This window comes from Boleophthalmus pectinirostris, unplaced genomic scaffold (genome assembly GCF_026225935.1).
Source record: "Boleophthalmus pectinirostris isolate CB_2022bp ecotype Guang Dong unplaced genomic scaffold, ASM2622593v1 HiC_scaffold_8, whole genome shotgun sequence".
In the NCBI taxonomy this organism is placed as follows: domain Eukaryota; kingdom Metazoa; phylum Chordata; class Actinopteri; order Gobiiformes; family Gobiidae; genus Boleophthalmus; species Boleophthalmus pectinirostris.
In genome coordinates this window covers 27,475,867-27,500,907 of record NW_026571515.1, presented here as the reverse complement: position 1 = coordinate 27,500,907, position 25,041 = coordinate 27,475,867, and the positions used below count along the sequence as shown (strand labels likewise).

The 25,041-nt window shown below is 43.0% G+C and overlaps 1 protein-coding gene across 3 annotated transcripts in view; it reads right to left on the bottom strand.

Moving 5' to 3' along the window:
- The window catches only part of samd11 (sterile alpha motif domain containing 11), a 47,022-nt gene that overhangs the window by 1,637 nt on the left and 20,344 nt on the right, over window positions 1-25,041 (bottom strand). Inside the window, exons 5-12 of one of the 3 annotated variants that reach the window (XM_055165880.1) lie at window positions 20,682-20,774; window positions 16,349-16,513; window positions 8,144-8,291; window positions 3,112-3,227; window positions 2,699-2,777; window positions 1,817-2,517; window positions 1,205-1,338; window positions 66-176 (exon numbers count right to left, since the gene is read on the bottom strand). In XM_055165880.1, the coding sequence (XP_055021855.1) occupies window positions 66-176; window positions 1,205-1,338; window positions 1,817-2,517; window positions 2,699-2,777; window positions 3,112-3,227; window positions 8,144-8,291; window positions 16,349-16,513; window positions 20,682-20,774 (1,547 nt within the window). The remainder of the gene's footprint in view (window positions 1-65; window positions 177-1,204; window positions 1,339-1,816; window positions 2,518-2,698; window positions 2,778-3,111; window positions 3,228-8,143; window positions 8,292-16,348; window positions 16,514-20,681; window positions 20,775-25,041) is intronic. The other 2 variants (XM_055165882.1, XM_055165881.1) reach the window with 2 other exon arrangements.

The following is a 25,041-nucleotide window of genomic DNA, read 5'->3' as shown; positions in this document are numbered from 1 at the left end:
TGTCCTACTGCCTCTCTCGCTCTCCTCAGTCCCATTCACTCTGGAGCCTGGCAGGCGAGCTGTACCTGAAAGCGGATCTTGAGCGCCGGGCCCAGCTTTAGTCCCATGGAGTGTAGCAGGTGCTCCTCGGTGAGCAGAGGTAAAGTCTCTCCATCAATGGCCTGCTCCCGAAACACCTGGCAGAGACACAGCTGCTTCAGCCACAGCAGCCAGAGCACAGGCACCCACATCCACACAGCACCACGCTGCCTACACTCTTATCTCCGGATATGTGACATACCCTATTCACTTCTGCATAGTCTTCTTCACTTGTGAACTTGAAATGGTTGAATTTGATGTCAGAATAGTTATCCACCTGTGTGGCCATGTTGAGGGATCATTAGTAATCTAAACATAATCGCATCAGCCTGTCGCAGTGAGATTTCTGTTTTCTTAGGTTTTCTCAACATGTTTGGATAGTTGCTCCTCTCCTGCTGCATTTGTTTGATATGATAAGGTTCTTCTGAAGGTCTGAACTAAAAGTAAAAATGATAAATATATTTTTGAAAGACAGGCAGTGTACAATGTTTTGAGTAAAACTTGAACAGGAGAAATGCTCTTTTGCTCTTGTTATTTCCTGTCTTCGCCCCATGTTATGCTTTATACAGTGTTCATGAAATAATGTCCAGCTTATTTATTCATGGTAATTCTTCTTTTATAACATAAAATGTAACGATGTAAACATGTTGAAATGAACAAAAAATGAACAAAACAATTAACAGCACAGCTATTAGCAACCACATAGTTGCTTTGTAATTGTGCTAAGATTAGAATGAGTCCAGTAAATGCCGCATCCTGGAGAGAGCAGTGTGACGTAGAGCATTTCAGTTCAGCCTCAGAAACAAAACCAACAATAGATATGTTTTTGAGGTGCTTTATAATAAGGATAAATCTCTATTTAACATAGGGCTCTGTTCATTTGAGCTGTTTGTGTATTACAAAAAGGAAGACCAAAGAAAGTAGGAGTGAGTTACTTATAAGCGCCAAATCTTCTGATTTCAGACCCGCTGAAGCCTTGCTCACAGACACATGCAGAAAGCACAACTTAAATGCATTTACTACAATCTGAATCTCTACATTGCTTCTTAACACTGACAATGTTTTTGGTTTTGGGTTGAGTTAGCCTGCCCCTGGGTCCCCCTCTCCGGCCTGTGCCCTGTCTCACCTGTGTGTACTCTGCACATCCGGCCAAGCTGCTTATGAAGCCACACACGTCTTCCACACTCCACTTGCTGATGTCCTCCGCTGGGTTTGTTGTGGAGGAGTCCTCCCCATCCGTGAAAAGACCTCCCATCGCACCTACAGGAGCAGCACTGGGTCAAACCATGTGTCAATATAAAAAGTTGAATTTAAGTTTTAATTTACCCATGCCTTTATATTGCCTTTCCAGCATATTACATTTTGCTATGAAGACGTCATTTACCAGCCATCTTTCGGCATATTGCTTGGCATTGCTGTTTTCAGCTAACCTAATATTTAGTTTTATTAGTCAGCCTAATAATATAGTTACTGTCTACACATCAGAACATTAGACCTTTGTCAAGAATATTCAAACCAAATGAATACATTATATATTACACCTATGGATAAAATCAAGAATTTCCAATAAATTTAAAATGATTGAATGTTTAAATGGAAGTGGATACAGTGCCCGCGTGTCTTGGGGTCACGCAGGGGTCACATGTGGCCCCTCATAGAGAGGAGCACACAGAGATGCTAATGGCTTTCACATGGTGCTGCAGTGTTTGCGTTTAGATGGTCCCAGTGTAGGGCTCACCCGAGTGAAAGTAGGGGTTGGCGTAGGGAAAGCCAAATGGGAAGCTCTGTCCATGGAGCGTGGGCAGTGGGGGCATGAAGCCTGTTGGAAGGTGAAACTTGACGTCTTTGGCCTGCCCCACAGAGAAGAGGCGGCTGGGTGAGTCTGTCTCTGATGAATTGCAGGGGGCGCTGTTTTGACCCGAGCTTTCAGTGCTCTCTTTAGCCCTGACACAAAGTCCCTTATTGGCCTCTTTACCCTCCCGCCTCTCCCCGACCTGGAGCTTACTACTGGATTTGGCCTCTGCTCCTTCCGGTTTGTCCTCACATGTGTCTGCCTCACTGTCAGAGTCCTCTTCTCGGTGGTCCCTTGGCCCTGGTGGACCCCCCGAGCCTCCACTGGGGCATTTGCGGGAGTCAGAGCCAGAAGCTGAGTTGTGTTTATGGAGGTCTTTGGGTGTGGGAGTCCCTGACTGTGGCTGCTGGTTTAAAGAGAGGAGAGGAGGCGTGGCCCCATGACGCAGCACCAGCATGGCATTGGTGCGACGGGCGAGTTCCTCCCTCAGCGGGTGCCCCTCAGGCAGGTCCTGGATGTTACGGAGCGCGGGGTGGTCAGCGGGCAGTGCTCCTGAAAGAGCCCCCACAGGGTCAGAGCCCAAGAGGCGCTGCTGTCGTAGGTTCTCCAGTTCCTTCTGCCTCAGCAGCTCTGCAGACATCTCCAGTCTGTTAACACAGGCACCAAAAGAGGTAAATGTTTAGGATACAAATAAACACAAGGTTTGCTATTGCACCGTATTGATATGTTCTGTAGACACAGGCTTTCTTTTGTTGTTGTTTTTAGTAACTTGTGTGGTATATGTTTTCACAGCCAAAAAAACATATAGAACATCATAATAACACGCACCTGGCCAGGTTCTGTTTCCTTAGCATCTCTTGTTGACGGGCAAATATCTCAGCTTGAGCAGGTGGAAGGAACCCATAACCTATGGTTGACAAAATATATATTTTTAATTGGGTCAGAAGTTGCTGAACCTTAAGTACAAGCTTTAACATATATATAAAGGAATCAGTAGCCTCTTCCATCTTTGCACATACGCACTCATTACGTTCTGAACATACAGCGTATCGACAGAGGCTTGTGAGCCTTTGAGAGGCTGCAGTTTTTCATCCAATCAGTTGCCTCAGTGGGTGACTTCACTGATGAAGCCTTTGACTCGACTTGAGGCAGAGCTAATCAGAAGGTGATGTCTGGTTTCAAGACCACTGCCGCTATATGACTCAACTGCCTTTTATCGTTCACTGATGACATTAACTCACCTGGTGCCTGGCACAGAGCAGTGGGCATGCCCAGAAAAGGAGGCCGCAGGTGAGGTCCTAACGTGATGTGGGGGGCTGTGGGGGGAGACAGCAGAGGCGGAGGCTGAGAGAGATCCCTGCGGACACAAAATGTAGTAGCTGTAGTAGGTTGTTTGTGTTTTAACAAATACTTTAATGAGTCATTAATATTGATACAGAGTGGCAGAGGTGTAATTGTTGCAGTAAAGGAATAAGTAAGGAGCTGTGCTTCTCTTCTGCGGGGGCACAGTGTATGTGGAGTATTTTTATCAGAGCAGCTCAGAGGCCTCCATGTCGCCCCAGCGCCTCATCAGTCTTGTCACGCCGCAGCAAGCGCCGCTGGCCATAGCTGTACCCTGGACGCAGCCTCCCTCCCCTGCCACCACACACACACACAAACACAGAAAAAAACACACACACAGTGGAGCCACACACATAATGAGGGCTGAATGCACAATGCCAGTGTGTCATGCTCTGACAGCTGGGGCGGCCCCTGCGTCTTGACCGGGCCATGGGCTGAAGGACCTCCTAATTAACACTCATCCCTCCGCTCTGCTCCCTTTTTACGCCCTTCTTCCCTCCCTCGCTCCCTTGCGGTCTCTGGGCCGCTGAAAAGGATGGAGCGTCCTGCAACCTCCACTTCTGAAAAGGCCTCTTCTCCATTATTGGCTTCATCTTTTGTCCTCCTTCAGGGGGAACGGCGCCTCTCACCTCTCTGAGCTGCTCTCTGTCTCCGCTCTGTCTACACCATCTTTTCGCTGTTTGTCTCGGCAGCAGCTACACGACCTCTAAAATTTTTCTCCTTTTTTCATCAATTTTCTTTTTTACCCTTCTATTTCTTGCTGTAAGTTTTCATGAGCTCTTCATCTGTCTCCTTACATACTGTCAGAATTTTCTGTAAATGATATCCTCATTCAATAACATCCTTGGTGGATGTTTACATTTAAGATACAGTACATTTTGGACATGTTTTTGCATCTAGTTGATAAAAAGCTGACACCTGCATCTACACTTGTTGCTGCTATTTTGACCAGGTGATGTTTCAGCATTCAGAGTGGGTGGTCTATCACTAGGAGTTCAAAATAACACCAAACTTAAGTTAAGCTGACTAGACTCAACAGAATGGATAGGTACTCTCCCTCTCACTTTTATCAGTACAACTGCACATACTCTGGTTAGAGGCATTCTTAGGGACCTTCACGGGTCTTTTCTGTTTCTCCAGAGTCTGTGCTCTGGAGCTGCTGCTATCACACCAATCAGGGCTCAGCTGTGTGTGACGGCCGCCTCACAAAGCTTACATGAGAAACAAGCTGAGGAAAACAACAAAATCAGACCCAACATGGGGGACGCATGCAACCGCAAATATTGTTTTGCAACCGTGTTCAAATTACCTAGCGCCTGCATGTCTCCCGCCTCACTAAATGGTGAGGGAGCAGAGGGAAAGGCAGAGTGAGTGTGGAGATGAGATATAGAGGGGGTGGAGGAGGAAGTGGTGGGGGCCATTCATCGATCGCCTCCGCCGCTGAAATGTTAATGCTAATCGTATAACCGCTCTCTCCGGCGGTGCCTCGCACTCCAGTGGCAGCTCCAATTAATCTTGGGTGAGGGCTGCGGCGCGTGACCCCGAAGCCGTGAGCTGGGGCCTTGCTAGCCGCTGCTTATGTAATTACACCGCCCAGTGTGTAATCACCTGGCCTAATCCCTGGAGGCTAGCAATTAGCCCTGCGACGCACAGTTCCACTAGGCTACGCCAAGGCACCCGCCAAAGAAAAAAAAAAAAAACATACACACTTTAGCCCCCCCATGACTCCAGCAAGCCAGTGTCCCATCAGCCCCCACCCCTTTCATTCTGATTCCCTCTTTGCTTTCTTCTCCACTCAGCACCGCCTACCCTCGGCGAGCGTTCGCCCGCAGATGAATAACGGTCAATTAAAGCTGCATGACTGGGGCTGCCAGGCGTCTGCGCCACCATAATTAGGCCTAATCACGGGGAGCGAGAGAGACGCAGGCAGAGAGACAGTCCCTTCCGCTATCTCTCCTGTCTTTCTTCTTTTATAGGAGGCAATTTTGAGGGAGGAGTGTCAGACATGTCGTTTTGCTCTGGGCTGTGTGTTTGCGTGTACGGCTGCCTGTCTGTCTGTCTCCATGTGTCTCTGTGTCTTCATGTGTCAGTGCGGCCTATCTGTGCGTTTTGTTCACAAACCACTAACAGGCTATAAAAAGAGGCGCACAAACACCTCACATAGCCTACTTTCTGCATGTGGACTGAAGACTCAGATAGAGGTGGGCTCATAATCAAACTATTTGGCTGGATGCTGTGTCTCCTGCCTGCAGTGAGACCAGGGGCTCCTGGGGAATTCAGTGGAGTGTGACGACCTGTCAGAGTGCGACAGGCCCGTCCCGCTGCAGCCGGGGCGCGGAGAGCGCGCTGTGACAGGGCTGCCCTTAATGACGGAGCGTGGGGGGATTAGGAGCGCCGCGCGGACGCCCTCGGCTCCTTCTCCGCAGGAACACATTTACACAGGAAGCTCATTAAAATGGATGAGGCTCCCTCGTGCTCTCCCGCCCCGTATCTCGCACAGCGCCCGCCGCCTCCTATCGCACGCTCTCCTCCTCGCTTCATCTCTCACTTGTTCCTTCCTTTCCTCTGTATCTTTTCCTTTATTTTATCCTGTTTTCCACAGCTTCTGTCTTTCTCCTATTTGCCTTGCAGATGCTCATGAGCTTAATGCCATTTAAGGCCAGACAAATGGAGCGCCAGGCTCTAAGCCCATCGAGCGGCCCTAATGATTTGTTTTTAACAATGGGTCCTAATGGGCCCCAGATAATCAATGATGAGGGGTCGATGGAAAGGTGAGCCACAGTTAGAGCGAGGGAGCGGCGTCTCTAACTCACTTCCTCAACCTCAGATCAGCGTCCCTGAGAATTTTTAAAATTATACTACTTCTTTTTCATTTTTTTCAGTTTGTGCCGCCGTAGTTTTGAATGTACCTCCGGTAACTATGTACTTGAACTGTTTTCTGTAAAATGTTCTATATTTTGTTTAGATGAGTTAGGTTTGGTACAATGAGTTGCATCACACTTTACCCCAAATTCCTATAAATAATAACTTTTATACAGCACATAAATCTACATTTGCTTGACTGATTATCAGTAATAGTTGTTTTAGAAACTTAATTCATTATTTGGTCAACAAAAGCTGCAGTCATGCATATGAATCTTATTCAACTAATCAAAGTTAGAAATATAAGAAAACATTTTTGATAGTTCTCTTTATACAGAGAAATACCCATTTGAATAATTAAAAACAAGTCAGCATTGTAGCACCCATTAGCAAAGATAGCAAGTAGAAAGCAAAGTTGGTAAAGACAATTGCCAGATAGAAGTTTAATTATTTTGGCCATAAACTGTGAGTCCCTGTTGTGATGCTGTAGATCCTACAAATATAGGATTGTTTTTCTAAAAATCTGAATGATTTGAAGAGCATATACTTCTATTAACCATTTAATTTGACTGCAAAGGTCCAGTGAATGTGCAAGGGTTAAAGTGCACCTGGAGTGTGCTGGGGAGGGGGAGGGAGGGGGCTGAGGCCTAGTTAACTCTCCCCTGCTCCAATGTGGCTAATTACTCTGCTGTCGGAGAGCAGTCTGACTGCACCTAACACTGGACACACACGAATTAGCGGACATATTCACACAAACAGACCCAATTTCTGTGCACACAGATGAGCACGCACAGCTCGAGAAATGGAGCAAACAAACAGGCGAATCTGTGCTTCCCGCCTCAGCACACAGCCCCCCATCACCACAGTGCCTGCCCGGCCACTGCGCTTCCTGCCCCCCACCCCCTCCTCCCCTGCCTCCGCACGCACAAACACACACACACACACGTACCCACACACCCTCCCGCTGCTGCACCGCCGGCCTATTATCGATCCCCCGCCTCTCCCCGCGCCACATAAATAATCGACAAGCAATTACCCGCCCACTCCCGCTGCCCCCGGCTTTGTTTGGGAGGCGCAGGGGCCGTGGCTGGGGGGAGGGCGGGGAGGAAGAGCCAGGGATGCAGGCGTGCGGCTCCACAGCGGTAGCCAAGAGGTTATTGGATCCTTAGTTTAGCCATGTTCGTACACACGGTCTTACACAGACGTGCACTGAAGCACAATGAGCCAGAAATGAAATTGGATCAAGCAAAGAAAGTAGTAGGGAACTGCTGATAGAAACAGTCAGGAAATAAACACAATTTTAAAGGAGAAGGAGGACGTATTTTGAAATCTGGGTTGGTTATAAAGCATGTCATTTTAACTCTAGCCACCTTATATGTTCATATTGAGGGGCTCTCCTGGAGAAAATAACATTAAAGGGCCCATATTATGCTATTTTCTGTGTTTTCTATGTTAAAATATTGTGTCCTCATGATAAACGTATCCAGATTGTGTTTTGTTTCAATCACACGTTTACCACACAAATCCTGCACAATTAGGCTTCTCTTCGACAGAAAACGCCTTGTGATGTGATGTGGTAACACAGTGGTAATCATGTCATGTGGTAATACCAGAAGTACTCCACTGTATTTTTAAATACACCATACACCTTCACTAAAATTATCCGGATGAATTCAGCCATGGAGTTGGCAACCTCTACTGAACTAAAGCTTTGGAGATAAAGACAGACTAATAATAAAGAGTTATTCAAATATAAATGAAAACAACATACCTGGAGTAAATTTAGCGTTATATGGGACTTTTAAAATATAAGTTCAGATGACTTCTTTTATCCTATTATCTTTAATATTCACAGTTTCAGCTTACTTCTTCCGATATAAGTCATGTATATGGAAATTGACACTTGAATACCTCTGATGTGTACTGAAAGTTCAATATTGATCACTATATTATCCAATTCCAGTAAATGCAGAGACATTTACATTGAAGTTAATAATTTATCTTCTCAAACTTGGCTTTTTAGCAGATAAGGATGACTATGGATGTAGAGGAGACTGCTGACTGTGTTACCTGTCTGTATAGTGTGCGTCCCGGTGCTGAGGCAGGCCCTGTTTGCGTCTCTGGCTGGATGAGGATGAACTTCCAGAAGGCAGATGAGCTTCAAGTGCTGGAGTCCTCACAGCAGCCACCAGCGCCTCCTGACGAGCTCTGAGCAAATCTGAGCAGGAACAGGGCAAGATAAAAAAAAAATATATATATATATATATATATATGGTTGTATTTTGAGCTAAAATAGAAGTAATAAACAATCCAAAATCAGCCATTAAACCACTTACTATTATGCTTGTTCTTCTAATCCCTTAAACACACTATAGCAGACATACAAAATTACGGTGACCGTCGACTACTGAAATCTTGTCACATAAAGGGCCTGTTCCCAGTTTCTTCCCCAAGCATTTGAGCAAAATTTGTCTTCCCCTATTAAAGATATATTGTATAAGCAGCTCTTGAGGTCAAAATAGGTCAGCTCCATGCTCTTTGCAATCAGAAAGCATTTTATTTATAATCAAGAAATACACATAGCATGTACTAGTTAGCTTTACAGCAAATATCCACTCTAGCGTGTGAGATTTGTGAAAAGAGCTTATAAGCTCATCGCTGTGAATAATTAGAATGGTCAGAATGTATAAGATAAGTGAGGAATGACTTAAAAATGAACTAGTTCAGACTTTCAGGTTTTTCAGTAAAAATCTGGTTCAGAATCTTCAACTGTTGCATAGCTGAATTATATAGTGTTTGTTTTGAACTTATTTTGACCACCATTGTTTTAAAAAAAAACTGTGCCTATGTATGTGCTCCCTTGGTCCAGGGGATTTCATAGCCCTCTCACCTTGAACTGCCGCTGCTCTATCTCTTACCCCTCCTCCCCCTTCTTCCACCATTTCTCCCAGCATGCCCTGCTCCCTCCTGCCCTCTCCGGAGAAGAGGCCTCATCATTATCAGCGCCGGCCCGGCCACACCAGGAGACACGGCTTCTAATGAGAGAAAAATCCATCCCTCCCTCTCTCTCCCTTTCTCTCTCTCTCCTCTCACTCACTACCTCAATCTATCTCTGCGCTCCACTCCGCCGCCCCCACTTTTTTAATTAGACAGATCCCTCGGGAGCTAGGGGCCATTTCCGCTGCCGGTACGGGGTGTGATGTGCGCCTGTGTGTGTGTGATTTAGGTGCGTGTGTGTGAGGCAGGGAGGGGGGAATGGAGGGGGGAGGGGGGCTGGGATAGGAGGGGTGGAGAGGCGACAGATATTAATGCGGCCGAGCTCCGGTGTATCGATCTGTTTGCTGCGCCGTGCCGCGGGGGACTGGGCTGGCGGCAGACGAGGGTGTGTGTGAGGTAGAGGGGGGTGGAGAAAGAGATAAGGCCCACATCAGAGGGAATCGGACACACACACGCGGGTGGGTGCAGCGCAGGGGTGGCAGGTTGACCTCTGCGAGTTTCCTGTGGTCACGATCCCACCTTGCCAATTATTTTGAGCGGCTGGCGCGGTTAAAGGGGCACTCCGGCAATTTTCTATGGCACTTCCATTAACACTGATAGCAAAATTCATACAAAAGAAGTAACTTTACTTCCTACTACTTTTTGGCTTTAGTAATAGTATTATGTAGGAGTAGTGGAAGTAGTGGAAGTAACAGCAACTCAAATACCAGTAATACTACTTATTATGAGGAGATTCATAAAACATAGAAGTATTCAATATAATAACTTTCACCTTGCTTTTAACAGGTGCAGGAACCAGTAGCTGCAGCGTCCCACACTGGCTGGAGGTGCAACATCTCTAACTGGAGTTGTTAAGAACTTCTCAGCAATTGTACTTATTGTTTCCTTAGATTTTAGTTGATCTCCCTTTACTTTGTTCATTCTCAAAGGAGTGACCTGTCCATCACATATTGTGGATTTCTGTCGGATCAATGAATGAAGCAGTAAATGCATTAATCTGAGTTGGAAGTTTGATATATATTTATATATATATATATATATATATATATAATATATATATATATATATATATATATATATATATATATATATATATATATATATATATATTTTTTTTTTTTTCAAAACAATTAATGACCAATGAGCTTATTCATTTCAGAATTGTCACTGATATAAACAAACCTGATTGCATGGCTCTCTCTGAATTTAGCCTGAGATGCTGTGGAGGAGGAGTGTCCAGACTGAGAGATTGGTGTATAAAATATACACAGAGCAACAGACTGGATCCCAGACTCCCAAAAACCTATGCTTTCTCTTTGGTGTCTGTATAACATATGCACAGATCCCCCCTTCTCTAAAACTCATTATGTTGCAGCTGCTGTTTCAGGCTAAACTCTGTGGTGGAAATGAGAGTCCTAATTGAGCACAATAACACATACCACTCACATCTCTGCCTGTGAGTTTGCATGAGTTATTTCGGGAGGTCCCAGTTTCCCACTTAGACCAATCCAGCTTATCCCTCCATTGTGCCATCCCATTTTCCTCCCTGCCATCGCTCCTGGAGTTAGGCCTAAATCCCCGTGGTTAAGCCGGGTTTTCCTCTGCGTGAGAATATGGAATAGTAGAGAGTACATGCCGACCAGCCAGACGTGTGGAGGATTTGAGCACTGGCAGGTACACAAAAGACGGCATCCAACTGGTATTCCATACAGCAGTAAATATGTTATCAAGAAGACACACTGTACTACTATTACTTCCAGAGTCATGTGGTTATATAAACTTACACTACATGTTATTGGACATATGGAACTGTAGTATGTTTTAACCCAAATATGACTGTAGCATTCCATTTTTTCAGTATATTTAATTTTTCTCTTAAATGATGCCTGATTGGCTGACTACTACAGACTTTAACTGCATGCTCTTATTTTATCAATTTTCATGGCACAAATAACTGATAACCTTTGGACAATAGAGAAAATGGGCTAATGTTGAATGTAAGGACTAAAACTACATAATCAATCATTTATTATAGCTATATAATCCTCATTACAATGTACAAATAGTCTTTGCTGTCTCAATCTGAATTGTCTGCTATTCTACTCATGATCAGTTTGAATTACATTAGACATAAAAGTGATAAGAACACATGAATATCCTTTGGCCTAAGAGGGTTTATAGGAACCTCTGTGCATGAGGTACATCCTGGACCACAGTCAGTTAATCTCCAGGCCACCAAGTTTTACTCTTTCCAATTTAACACCTATTTAAGAAAAAACACTCCACCAGACTATTTACCAAGAGAGATTTTCTTGATAGATCAATATTATCTACCTATCAATGTAACAGGTGCTGAGCCAGTTTCACCTCCAAATGTAAGTTGCTAATTGAGTACAACTTTTTTAGCCTAAACACAAAATCCCACCCATCATCCCTTTTTCATCTGGATGCCCCGCCTCTTTTCGGCTCTCCTTTCATCATCAGGAGGTGAACGGGGAAGCCCTTCTAGCCATTTGCGCCCCAAGCCCTCCTCTCTCTCTCCTCCTCAGCCCATCAGGTCCAGAGAGGGCCTCTCCAAAAACACCTTGCGCACTGGTACACCCCCTCCGCACTTTCATTTTCTGTGCCCCACACTTCAAACACATGAAAGGATGCTCTGCAGGGACCAAGGCTAAAGGGAAAGCTGGAGGTGGTGCTGGGTACAAGAAAAAATAGGAAGGAAGACTTAAAAGCAGTACTTGTGGAGTATAGGAGACAACTGAGGGTGCAAGGGGTCATAGGGGCCTGGGCTACACAAGGTCAATGCCAAGGACCCTCTTCACAAAGTGGTTTCAATATCCCAATGGGTATAAGCAGCTGTCTCTATGTCAAACAGTTTTGTATGTTGCGAGTTTCAGTTTCTTAACAAGCTCCAAACTGTTAATTAGAGAAGAGATAGATGTGGGGGTAGTGTTAGAAGAAGTTTTCTCTTTGTAAATGGTGTAGGGGACAGACAGAGGAAGTAGCCAGGTGTGGAACTAAACGTTAACAACACAAAACTTGGCTGTGAGCAGTGCTGGCAAAAGCTGTGAGGCCCATCCACTTAAAAGATCTGATAGAGAAAACAGAGGAGATGCAGACACTTCCATGTAGACGGTAATGAAGCGTAAACTTGTATTTTGATTGGAGTTATTCACACTTTGCTGTAACTCATTTCCGTGTCTTTTTGACAGATGGTAAAAGTAAAGATACCTGAAAACGTTGTTGTTTCTATCAACAGTCACAAACTGTGTCTTCCCCACCTGCTTTTGTTATATTCCAAAAGTACAACTCCAATAATCTGACAAATTGCAAACTGAAGCTTTGGCTTTCACTGCTTATTTGTAACCTAAACTTAGTATACATAGTAGGGCCCGACCGATATGGATTTTGTTGTGGCCGATATGAAACCGATATAATGGGAGTTGGAGCTGCCGATAGCCAATATAATCGCCAATATATTTAGTGATGTAAAAATTCACTGTAAATCTTGAATTGTTTAAAAAAACTTAGGTTTGGCTCTAGTAGATTTTAAATTGGGTTTATTTAGGCAACATTTATTGTTATTCTGCCTCTTTACGTCATATTTACACACAGTAGGTTGGCCTAATAGCATTTTTGCATCACATTCTAGACACTAGTGATGGGTATTCCAGTTCTTTTTAGAGAACAGGCTCTTTTGGTTCGGCTCACTAAAAGCAACCAGCTCTTTCGGCTCCCAAGCAGCTCTTCAGATTGTTTTGTTGCAAGCAGGGCTAAACCAGGACTAAAGCAGGTCTAAAGCAGGACTAAACCAGAACTGAACCAAGTCTAAAGCAAGACTAAACCAGAACTGAACCAGGACTGAGTGTCAGGACTCAGTTACTATCTCTCTCCATCTTTCGAGCCCAAGATTAGTCCTGGTTTATTTATTCTATGCTGAACTACAGCCAAACATGCACATTTTTCTATCCTATGCACATTCATATTTCTGAAAGTTTCGTTTTGAGCCGCTGCCGCTGTCAAACTACCACGAATCTGCACCCAGCGTGAAGAGAAAAAAGTAAGAGAAAGAGAAAACACGGCTCCCAATAAGGAGTAGGCTCCCGTCGTTCGCTTCAAATAGCCGGTTCTAAGAGCCGCTTTGTTCGCGACCGACCCATCACTACTAGCTAGTAAAGAAACTACCGCTATTAGCCTTTAGCCGTAAATACGTGCGTGCCGCTGTAATTAATTATATGCACAAATGTCATAATTCACACCTCTATTCACAGCTAACCAAAACTAGCTTCATACATACATACGACATATTTCCAAAACTCACCGCTCACACAGGGTCCTCCTCACATCACAAGTCTGCACTAACAAATGTCCTTTTAATCCAGACTCAAACCGATTGCCCGTAAAAAGAATATAATCTCAGTGTTGCACTTGGATCTATGTCTGCGGGTGTAAACAAGGGCACACACACAGACAAATGACTCTGCAGATAAATACTGATGTGGAACCACATATTAGGACATTTATCTGTCTGTAAATTGGATTAAATGAACATAATGTAGAGAGTCTAAGCTTTATAATGAGGTATAACATGCCCACATGAAATATCGGCCCCTATCAGCAAACATATTGGCTATCGGCCAATTATATCGGCCAACAGATATATATCGATCAGGCTCTAATACATAGTTTGGAAATGATGAGTCCAGGTCAGGGTCAGTAGAAGGGACAAGTTCAAATCTGTTTCCTAGTGCAGATAACAGGAAAATAAATTATTTAACAGTATAATAATATGGCACTGCCTTGATTTTATGAGGAATGAGGACAAAAGTACATTATGCTTTATAGCCAAAGGGTTTGGTTGTAGTCCACCTATTAGGTTTTTTTTTTCACTAAAGTTATTGTTACTAAACGGTTAACTAAATGTGAATGTATCTCCTCCAGTTAATGCTTCCTACTGTCTGTATAATAAAATTAATGTAAAGCAAAATGAATCTCTGTACTCAGTGTACCAAAAAGGTAAATTTTTAGTCCAATTCAAATTCAATTTTGAAGTGAGTCAAAGCTGAAGTTGTTTTTCCATAGTATTTTGTAAAACATCATGCTTTTCCTTTAAATGAAACAATCACATGAGTTCACTTTCAATCTTTAAATGCACTTGAAGAGTATAGAAGAATAGTGTGGAAACTGTCAAACTGAGGAATGTGGAAGTGAGCAGCGTGTCTGAGTTGCGCCACATCGTCTGCCTCCAAGCGCCGAGGCTTCTGGGAAAAGGAAGCCGCCATCAGACTTTACCCTGGGTCATAAAATCCCCCTGCCCCGACCACGTCTCCTCCAAGACACAAGGAAAAGGCTATTAACGTGTTTATAAGCTTCGCCCCCTAGATTTGCAGCCGGCAATTAAAAATCATTACTAATCAAATAAAAATAAAAGTAGCTCCAAGTACAATTCAGGCGGGCGCAGCAAGGATTTATGCTTCAGCAAAAGAGCTCGTAAACACTGCAATGGCTTAATGTATGTTCTGTAGAAAAATGTGAAAAGGTTACAGTTTAATGGAAAACGCAGTGAACGTACATAAAACTAACTTATAAAACTCAAACAGGGCATGATTCCCAACTGGAGCTTCTATTCTCTTAAAAAACAGTATTTGTGTGTGTGTGTTGCCAGAAACTGAGTTAAACTAGGACAAGTAGATTTCTAGGCTTGGCACTGGGCCAGCGAGAGCCCGATCAATGGTTAGCGTTGATGCATGCAAAGGATTGTGGGTGTTAACACAGAGGCGCGTGGTCAGAAATCACCCTGAGTGACACACTGGCGCTGGGTGGGCAAGCTCTACAAATAGAAATGTCAGCACGACTGTGGCTGGGGCAGAGCCGGCAGCAGCGTGGCACGCCTTAGCACAGCACCCAGAGCACTGAGCGCTCACTCACAAGAAGGAGGTGTTATAAATGCTGCTGGTGCACCTTAAAAGGATATTAGGAAATAAAATCACAAATTACTATTTTCAAATTACGTAACTGCATAATGTAGGTAGGGATGTAACAATAACTGAAATATCGTGATATCGTATCGTCAGAGTTCTCACAATAATATCGAAGACCATCATAATATATCGAATTACAAGTCTCTTTGCTTAAATTTAGAGTTATGGTGCAGCAATAGACAAGAGACAAATAGACAAAAAAGACAGAGAGAACTACATTGACCATGATCATTTGTTCCACTTCAGTGTAGAATACGTAAAGAAATAACAGTTCTAAGCACTTTTAAGTCTTAGTTCTTTGGATTAAGACTTGTTAAGGCATTTTAAGAGAAAAAAGTAGCAGATTAACAGTTTTGTTAGCCTCCACAAAATAGCGCAATAAATACCATACCATGAGATGTATATGGTGAAAATATCGTATTGAGAGATTTGGATATTGTTACATCCCTAACTGTGAGCCTCCCCACCATATTGTGAGCTTTCCCACGATACTGCAATAAATATCGTACCATGAGAGTTATACCATGACAATATTGTATCGTGATACTTGGATATCGTCACACCCCTAAATGTAGATGATTGTAGATGTAATTTTTATGTCAGCATTTAAAATCTGTTTGGATATTGAAATCAAATGTCAACTGTTGATTGTAAAGGGGTAAATTAATAAAATTAGACAAAATGCAAACAATCTTCAGCATAAAATCAATAGGAAAATCTCATGGCTAGTTGATCTCAAAGCTAGTTGATGCTTTTTAATTGTGGGCCCCCGCATTTGATGCAACTCAATCTCTAACATATTAGAGCCACCTGAATGTAAAATCTGCTCTTCAGTGAGTCTGATTAAGATGAGAAAGTTCATTACAAATGAACTAATTTCAAGAGAGGAATGGTTGACTCGAACTTGTTCAAAAAAGAGACATATTTTGAGCTTTTAACAACTGTAAAAGAGCGGACTCAGAAATCACAAAATGACCACAAAATTATCATGGCAGACTTGAAAGGGCAACACTACCACAATATATTGAGTGTTCAAGGGTCCAGGTCCCCACTGATGGTAAATTAATTTCTCCTAATTCTGAGTCTCACAATTCATAGGCTACTGCAATTATTATTCTACAACAGTTAATAGCAAAGTTGATCCAGATCTAGACACAAATCTGGGATCAGAAAATTCCAGGCTAAATGCCAGAAGTTAAATTGTATTATTTGAGCTTAACAGAGATTTCTTGTAGACGAAAAAAATAAAATAAAATCAGCCGCCTTTCCCAATTGACAGCAGCTTGTTTGTACTGACCGTGTCCAGGCAGGCCCATGCTGCTGGCCAACTGGTACAGTCTCTGCTGCTGCTCCTCATAGCTGCCCTGCTCACTCAGACTGGACATCATCCTTCTGTAGTGGTCTTCAGGACTCATGTGACCCACACTGCGCCCTGCCTCCACCACCGGGCTCTGCGGGTTCTCTGAAGGATAGAGAAGACAAACACTATTAAAAATCTCTTCAAGTACCACCTAAGAAAATATTTGGTTTCTGAGTGCCACAAGATTTAACAGGACTATTTTAAGACTTAACAAGGTCTAAGGACTATTACACCCATAGCTCTAAAACAGAACTAATCGAAGAGAGGACAACATTGACTCACTAGACCTGTAGACCTCACTAGACCTGCAGAGTACCACGGTTTAGGAACAATTGGAACAGAGCAAAACACAGGAGTGAGAGGACAAGAACAAAGGGATTTTTGATGTTGACCTTACGGAGCTCAACCGAGACACCACTTAGGTTTCGGAAGCACATTTCCCATTCCTTTTCCTCCATAGACCTTCTCAGGTCCAATTAGCTATGTAGCAACTAAACCACTAAAATACCTTACTAAATATCTTTGTAAGTCTTTGTGATGGTGTTTGAAGCATCCATTGCTGCCCCTTGCTATCTCTAGGCGGAAAACCAGCCTTGCAACATGGCCGACTCCAATCCAGAAAGAATCCTCCCAGGAAACCTCGGCTTTCTTCTTTCTTCTTTGGCAATGTTATGTGTTTTGTATGTGATTATACAGCCTTATTTCAATAAAAAAGAAAAAAGAAGGGGAAAGAAAAAAACTGTCTTGGAGCTGTTCCCTGACAGTGTATTCTCACAAGACAGCGGCAGGGGGAGCGCCATCGCAAACGTAGTTCTGTTTTTGCGTTATCAAATAGCTTTAAACTATTAATACTTTTCATAGTGGACTGGACTGGACAGGATCCTGACTCAAAGTTTGGAAACCAATACACGTCTACATTTCTAATCACAGCAGACTGGCTCTTATAAGTATCATTCACTGAGGAGTCCATGTTTTCAGATGTGGAAGCCTCTGCAGATGAAGCTCTACACATGTCCATGCATAGTTAATGCCCTGAGCCTGACCCCAGCCTGAACCCAGCTCTGCTCTGACAGACACGGCAGCACCCGCGCTCACAGGCAGTAGGTGAGAGGTTAGCAAGAGAGGGTTAGTACAGGATTCTTCCAACTCTATGTCCAGTATTAACTAAAGACAAAAATGTGAACAAATGCCCAAAGAGAAACATAAAAACAGAATAGAAACATTTCTGTTTACTGGTTGTCACAATAAATTAAGGGCAGCTACCACTGATATGAAAATACAGTATATGCAATGCAGGTTATATATATATATATATATATATATATATATATATATATATATATATATATATATATATATATATATATATATATATATTAAAGGTTTCAAGATGAATTCAACTGAAATTATAGCATCAAAACACTTAAATGTAACACATAAATAGCAAAATAAAGTCTGTGTTGTTGTGCTTTTACTTAAACAGTATGAAAAGTGCAACTTCAGTGCCTTTGGAAAAATGATGGTGTGTTTGATTGATTTCTCTCTGTTGTTAATCCCTATGCCCCCAGCTCTTCTCCTCTGCCCCCTCAGTCAACAGTAACCTGATCTGAGGTGCGGGTGGCGGGAGATATAAGGAGGAGGTTTGGGAGTGGGAAAAGACAGAGAAGGCGGGAGCGTTGGGAAGCTGGGGTTATTTTTACTTATACTCTCTCACTCCCTATTGACACTGAGCTCGGCCCCCAGCGAGCGAGTGGCGGGATGGGGCGGTAGAGAATGGGGGTGCTGCATCTCCATCTGCCCCAAAGCCATTAGTTAGGGAGCATGGATCTGTTAAAATAACTGGATAGGTTAGTTCTAGCTTTGACTTGTTTTGAGTTGGATTAGTGGCCATTCATTGGTACAGCAGCAAAAAATAGCTCCTGCACATAAAGCATTTTTCCAATAGAGCGTAATGTAACAAGCTTTTCATATTTGGCTGACAGGGCACCTCTATTTTCAGATCATACACTTTTTCTCAGCTCAAAATCCTTCAGCAGTCATAAAAACTGCTTTTTAATCGTTAGCTTAATACTGATATATGATAGTTAGCAAAACTATTGAGATGTTTATATTTTATATTATTATTTGTCAATATTGTCCACCCACCCCTATATTGACTTGAAGGTAACCCAGATCAATATGTTATCCGCCTCTATGTAATCCACGCATATGCAGAATCCCTATATGTCTGCTCATCTGTATTTGTGTGTAAGTAGTGTGTGCCTGCCCAAACTTTACTGAGCGTTTAGTCACAGCAGGGGAGCCGTCTTCGCACCGAAAAGAAGAAAAACAGACATCATTTACGCAGCGGAGGCCGGTCTCTGAGGCTCAGGCCATCCACTATACTCGCAATTTATTCCTCCGCCTGCGTTGGTCATTAAGGGATAGAGCGTGTTGCCAAAACGGAAAAGAGGATGTGGAGATGTGACAAGCAGAGACACACAGGTGCGGTGTGAAGGGAGGGGAGGCAGATCAGGGTTAAACACACTGGATCAGCAGTGTTTTCTGACGGCTTAAAGGTACTTCACTGGACGAAAGCACACTCAACATAGCAGCAGCACCCATGTTCAAATAAAGCCCCAACTGACATTCACCAAACACAAAGACTTTGAATATACCATAGCAAGAAATTGTTGAATTAAAATTTTTTAACCCAGAAGTCTCAAGTTAGTGTCTGTAGCAGCCCCATGTCTGGATAAATGCAAACAGACATATGAATGAAAAGAAACTTCTAAAAACTATTCAGGATTCCTACTCTTGTGATAGGGTCTTCAGTGTAAGGTTTGTGACTTAATGGGGGGTTGTGGGGTACAATGTGAAGGTAACAAAACAATCTACTGTAGTTCATTTGATATCATTGTTAATACATTATTAATTTAACCTAAATCCAATGCATGCTTTCCATTATAGAATCACAAATTTTATTCTATATTTGTAACTATAAATTATAATACTCAACCAAAGAATAAACAAAATTTGACATTTTGGGTGAAAGATTGGGATCCCCAGTTTTTTACTATCATTTTGGGGACCTTGGCCTAAAAGATATTCAAGACCCCTGCTCCACTGGGTATTTTAATATGATGTTCCAATGATGTTTAGCTAATAGTTTCTGAGTTTGAATTAGATTGTATGCACTTTTTAGCTGGTAAATGCAATACTGACCCTAAGAAGAAGCAGAGAAAACTTTGAGTCAGACACTGCACACACATACATAGTAAAAAAAAACTTGCACTTTGCCCTAAAAGGAGGCCACCACTCCTGCCTCATCGTAACACTGCTCTTTGGGCCATACATCTTTTAGGAGATGGTCTCGGCTTGGGTTGAGTGAAAAACCATGAGTGAGTGCTTCTCTTGACACAGACACACACAGCTCCAGGCAGGGCCACTAAAGGTCAAGGGTCAAGCAAACAAATCGGCTTCAATCTATTCTTCCTCTATTTGAGCATCACTGGTGTGTAGTAATCAATAGAGTTTAGGTTAGATTCAGTGTGTTTTTTCAATGTGAAATAACCGGCCAAGTGGATGTGGTGAGCTACTTTTGGTTTTCCCTGCTTTATTGCTACAGGAAGTGACATGGGCAGGGAGTGGCCTAGCTAACTGACAGACAAGACACGTGAATAAGTACCTAATCCAGATAGATACTGAGGTGAACATTTTACACAACAGTTTTATGGAAAAACACGGGATATTTTTTTTTTTTTTACCTTAGTTCACAGATTTTTTTTTTACTTTTATCACAGTAAGTTTTTATACTACAAGCATGGTCTGTCTGCTCACTACTACTGTTTGCTTGTAAATGTTATATATATTAACAAAAATACATGTGTTGCAAATCTAGAAGCATGTCATTGGCACAGACTTTGCCAAGGCATATGCTACATTACAACAGACGTTCCTCCTACATATTGTTGGAATCATATTTGTACAAAACCCTATCTGGTATGGTATAAAACTCTCTGGAAAGTTATTCCTACCAGACCCAATGTTAGAAAAATTCTTACTTGATTTGCATAAATATGGAATTGGTTGTTTGTGTCATATATCAATGAAGTCAATATTTATCCCTCATTAGATGCATGGGATGCCAGAGGCTACATTTTCTGCGTTTGCATGTATTCTTGTTTTCACTACAACAATGCATGCAAACATCTGTATCTAAATATATCTTTAAAAAAAGGTTTTTGCAGAAGCTACATACCACAAACCCACTGCACCACAGTTGTCTTACCTTTTGGGGATACACTACGTGACTTCTTGCTTTCTGAGGGACAGTCGCTGCTGCTGTTTGGAGAGAAGCTTCGTCTTTTGCCCAGAATGTCGTCTGAAAAAACACCAAAAGAGGAAAGTCATTAAAGTCATTGCAACCCAAAGATCCCACATTAAACTGTAGCAAGATACAGCAAAGTTTGATCTCATTGTATTAATATTTTGTGGTTTCTAAAGGATCAATAGCAAAAGTTATTATGGTGTTTTTAGCATTTTATTTAGGATGAGAATGGACAAAATATTAGGAGAAAGATTGGAAATTTATTTGATGCAATACACTAATTTCTAGGTGAGTTCTAGTTGCTGTGTGGGCTGAATGCAACAATACTAAAAAACTAACATTTTTCATTTATAATAAAAGAAAAACAGGAAGTTATCTTGAGGGGAGCATTTGGCTGTAAGTGATGGTTGTAATAAATAAATTGTACAATTTAGGTACCTGGATGCATTATTGTTGAAAATGCAAGTGAAGACGAAAAGACAGTTGGCCAATATGTCATAAACTTTCATAAAAACAATACATTGGGTATCATTGTGTTAGGTATCATTAGGTAAGACTCCCCAGGCTAGTTTGTCTCCTTCCTTCTCTTTCCTTTCAAGGGTCTTTAAAGCCTCCTCATCAGAATCCCCATCTCCCTCCTTCACATTATGTACAATCAGAGCACTCTTTCATTCGTCTTCCCTCATCCCTCTTTCCCCTCTTTGCCTCCTCACTCTCCCCCTAAACACACCTCCAATCAATAGGGCCCTAATCAGCCAGAGAGGGGATGCAGAGCACACAGGAAGGAAGAGGCTGTTTGTCATTGTTCTATCTCTTTTAATAGTATCTATTTCATGCACCTTCTCTAACAGCCACAGCTACTGTTTCTGCTTTAGAGATAGCCATTCTTCTGTTGTCTTTTAAATACACTCAAGAGCTTAGCAAGGGTTCAGGAAAAGTTTTTTTTTCTCATTTAAAATGTGAATTCTCTAACATTCCATTTAATTTATTTAAAAAGTGATGAGTGGAATGTTACTGAAAAAGTTTTTAGAATGATACAAGTGAAGACATTTGGTGGAATTTTCTTTGTATTTGCACTTTCAAATATTATATACAACAATAACAGGGAAGGTTGGACTGAGTGAGAGAATTACTTGTTCCACACAACACAAATAGTCAATAGAGCACCTGCAATCTCAATGATCAGATCCTTCACGTGAAAGAAACAGCACATTTGTACATGGGGGACTACCTGTGCTTTGCCAAAAACATCCTTGTCTTTGATCAGATAGTCTTTGCAAGTGGCTGTTTAAATGTATAGCCGCCTTGACCCTTAACCTTTTCTATATCATTCCCAACCACACTAGTGTCCTTTATTTTCTGTAACAAGACAGTTGGACTGAGGGGGAACACTTAAAGGGGGCTCTGAGGACTTTGTTGGAGCCACTGCAGAAGCTGTGGTGTTGATGAAAGCTGCACACGAGAAAGACAAGATGGAGGAACAGAGGACGGAGAGGGGAGGTTCACTAATGATCCACCGTTTGAAGTATATGCTGTTCCCGAGGAGATCCACTGGTCCAAAGAGTGTGTGTGCGACTGTGTATGTGTGACAGAGGGGGGGTCTGTAGGTCTACATGGGATGAGGTTAATGGATGCACACCTTTTTCACCTCCTTTACCATCTCACTCCTTCGTTTCCAAATAATGTTCGTTTCTTTCACTGATCCTTTCAAAAAATACTTCAAGTCTCAACAACAAAGACACCCCCATTAGTTAAACTCCATCTCGCACACACACCCACAGCCCTCTCATGATCAAACGCACACACTTGAGTCGTCTCTCAGGCCCACCTCACTCAAGACACTGCGTCTCCTGCTCCGGGCCCCGGGGCCAGAGATTTGAGGGCGGAAAGCTTTTAAAGCCAATTAAATGGGGCTTCTTAGAGCACCAGCGCTCCCTTTTAATGCCTGACTCTCAGCTCAATCCGCTAACCCTGTTACTCCTACCAGCGGCGCTAGCAGTCAGGTCGGCTACCTCAGGCTCTCCCCTGGTGGCTCATTCTTAGTAGGGCTACGTGGTTGGGGCAGCAAAAAAGGGATGGATTTTCAATGTTCTGAAAGATGTTAAATTAGAGGTCAGTTACATGTTATATGAAGCAGAAAAACATAATGCTTCCAAGAGAGCATCACCCGACAATATATTTTTCTTATGTTGTAGAGGTGCGTTGACTCTCCATTTGCTGAATAAGTCAGTTGGCTCTAAAGTTGGTTGTGCTTGGAGGGTCAGTATACAACACTGGATCTTCTGTCTCTAACCTGCTACATGTTGCTTTTTCTACGGGGATGAGGGCAGTGCTTAGAAAAACCAGAGGGACTTAAAACACTTTGGTTGATCTGACAGAGTGGAGCCGACCGTCATTTTTCCTTTCAGCCTGTGATTTCCGCTCCTCCCTCAAACTTTAGCTGTCGTCCTGTCGGCGCTCCGTCCCGTGGAGCGTGGTGACAGCTCAGACAGCCAGACTCCTTAATTCCTCTCTTACTCCGTTAATCTGTCATCTTTATCAGGCTGGTCGTGGGGCGGGTGGAGGGAGGAGGGGTGGGCCTCTAGCCGCAGACCCCCGATCAATCTCCACATTACAGCTGACAGAATGGTGCTAATAACTTATTGATCCCTCCGCGTGCGACGGGGCCTCCGCCGGCCCTGAAAGCCCTGCCATTGATTGGCTTACGGCCGACGGCAGGACAGGGCAAGGAGGGAAGGGGGGTAGAGGGGACGGAGGCATGCACTGAGGGGACACTGCTGTCAACACATGCAAATCTACAAACAGTGCTCCTCTAGGTCAAGCATGTTTGAGCTGGAGAGGTCAAAATAAAGGCACAGTTTAAAGAAGCTGCAAGACCAGTGTCACACATGGACCAATCAAGTGTGACATTGATCATTAGCAGAAGATATTCTGTCTATTCAACTTGAAAAAAGATGCAGACAAGTAACAATAGCTCATGTAAAACCACTTCCTTTCGTCAAGTTTATTGAATACTCTTCAACCAAATCTGGCAGAAAAGCGACTGTTGCAGAGGTTAGAAAAAGTTATTGCCATAGCTCTAACTTTGAGTCAGGTTATATTTTAAATATAGTGGAACTATATTTATTCTTTCATTGCTTTCATATATAGTAGTTAATTATATTGCAATCCCAGGGCTAAACCACCCCCGGTCACTTTTGGCTACTGTTGCTAGGGAACAATCAAGCTAATGCTGAATATTAATTTTCTCATAAAAACACACTCCTTTGTTCACAGTGAATGTATGGTTTATATAAAGATATAATGAGTAGGAGAGATTACACTGAACCATTTATAAATATATAATGTTGGATTGTCTGGTATGTTTTATACTGCAACTTTAAATTTTTAAATGAGATGAAATAAACAAGTTTCATTGTTTATCAGGATCCCCACTGGCCAGTGGCAAAGATTCCTCTTCTTCTAGGGCCTTCCCCAGCTCAACAAATTCAATACTATATTCTAATACATGCCAACCAGTACAATTATAATTCTTAACCATTTGACTTTGCCTTTTATGCTAATGGTGTAATAAGTGCTTGGTGAAAAGTAATCATCATGTGTGCTTTGCACGAACACGCTGGGCCGGCTCACGCAAGCTCCGCCTGAGCCAGCCATTTAAAGGTGCACAAACACATACACACATGCTTAAGCACACACACACACACATGCACGCAGACATACGCACACACACACTACAGCCGTAACTGCCTGTGGGAGTCTGAGCAGGAGAGCGAGAGCGAGCAGTCCAAAAACACCTTATCTGCCTGAGTCTCCGGTCTGACCGCAGAGCCACAGTTTACAGTCTCCACAGGCAGCCAGGCGCCCGCCCCCCTCCACACTCACACACCTCACCGCCGACTGGGAAGAGAGAGAGAGAAAGAGAGAGAGAGAGAGAGAGAGAGAGAGAAAGAAAGAGAAGAGAGAGAAAGAGCAAAGAAAGGGGGAGGCAGCCCTCCCGTCTGTCCCTCAGATTTAATTAACGGCCCGCTCCGGCACAGTAAGAACCCAGCGTTGCTTCCTCTGCCTGACCCATACACACCCAAACCTGAACGCACACAAACTATAAACGCACACAAACTGCACACAAACACAGGCATACTGCACACACACACACACACACACACAGGAGCGGCCGCCACAGCGACGTGGGCCTCCCCCGGCACCACACTCATTCATCTCTCGTCTTCTGAGTCTGTCTCCAAATGTTCCTCCCATCAGTGTGTTTTTTAATCGGGTGTGCACTCTTTCAGAACTCTACTGTAAATCATTAACCTATTGT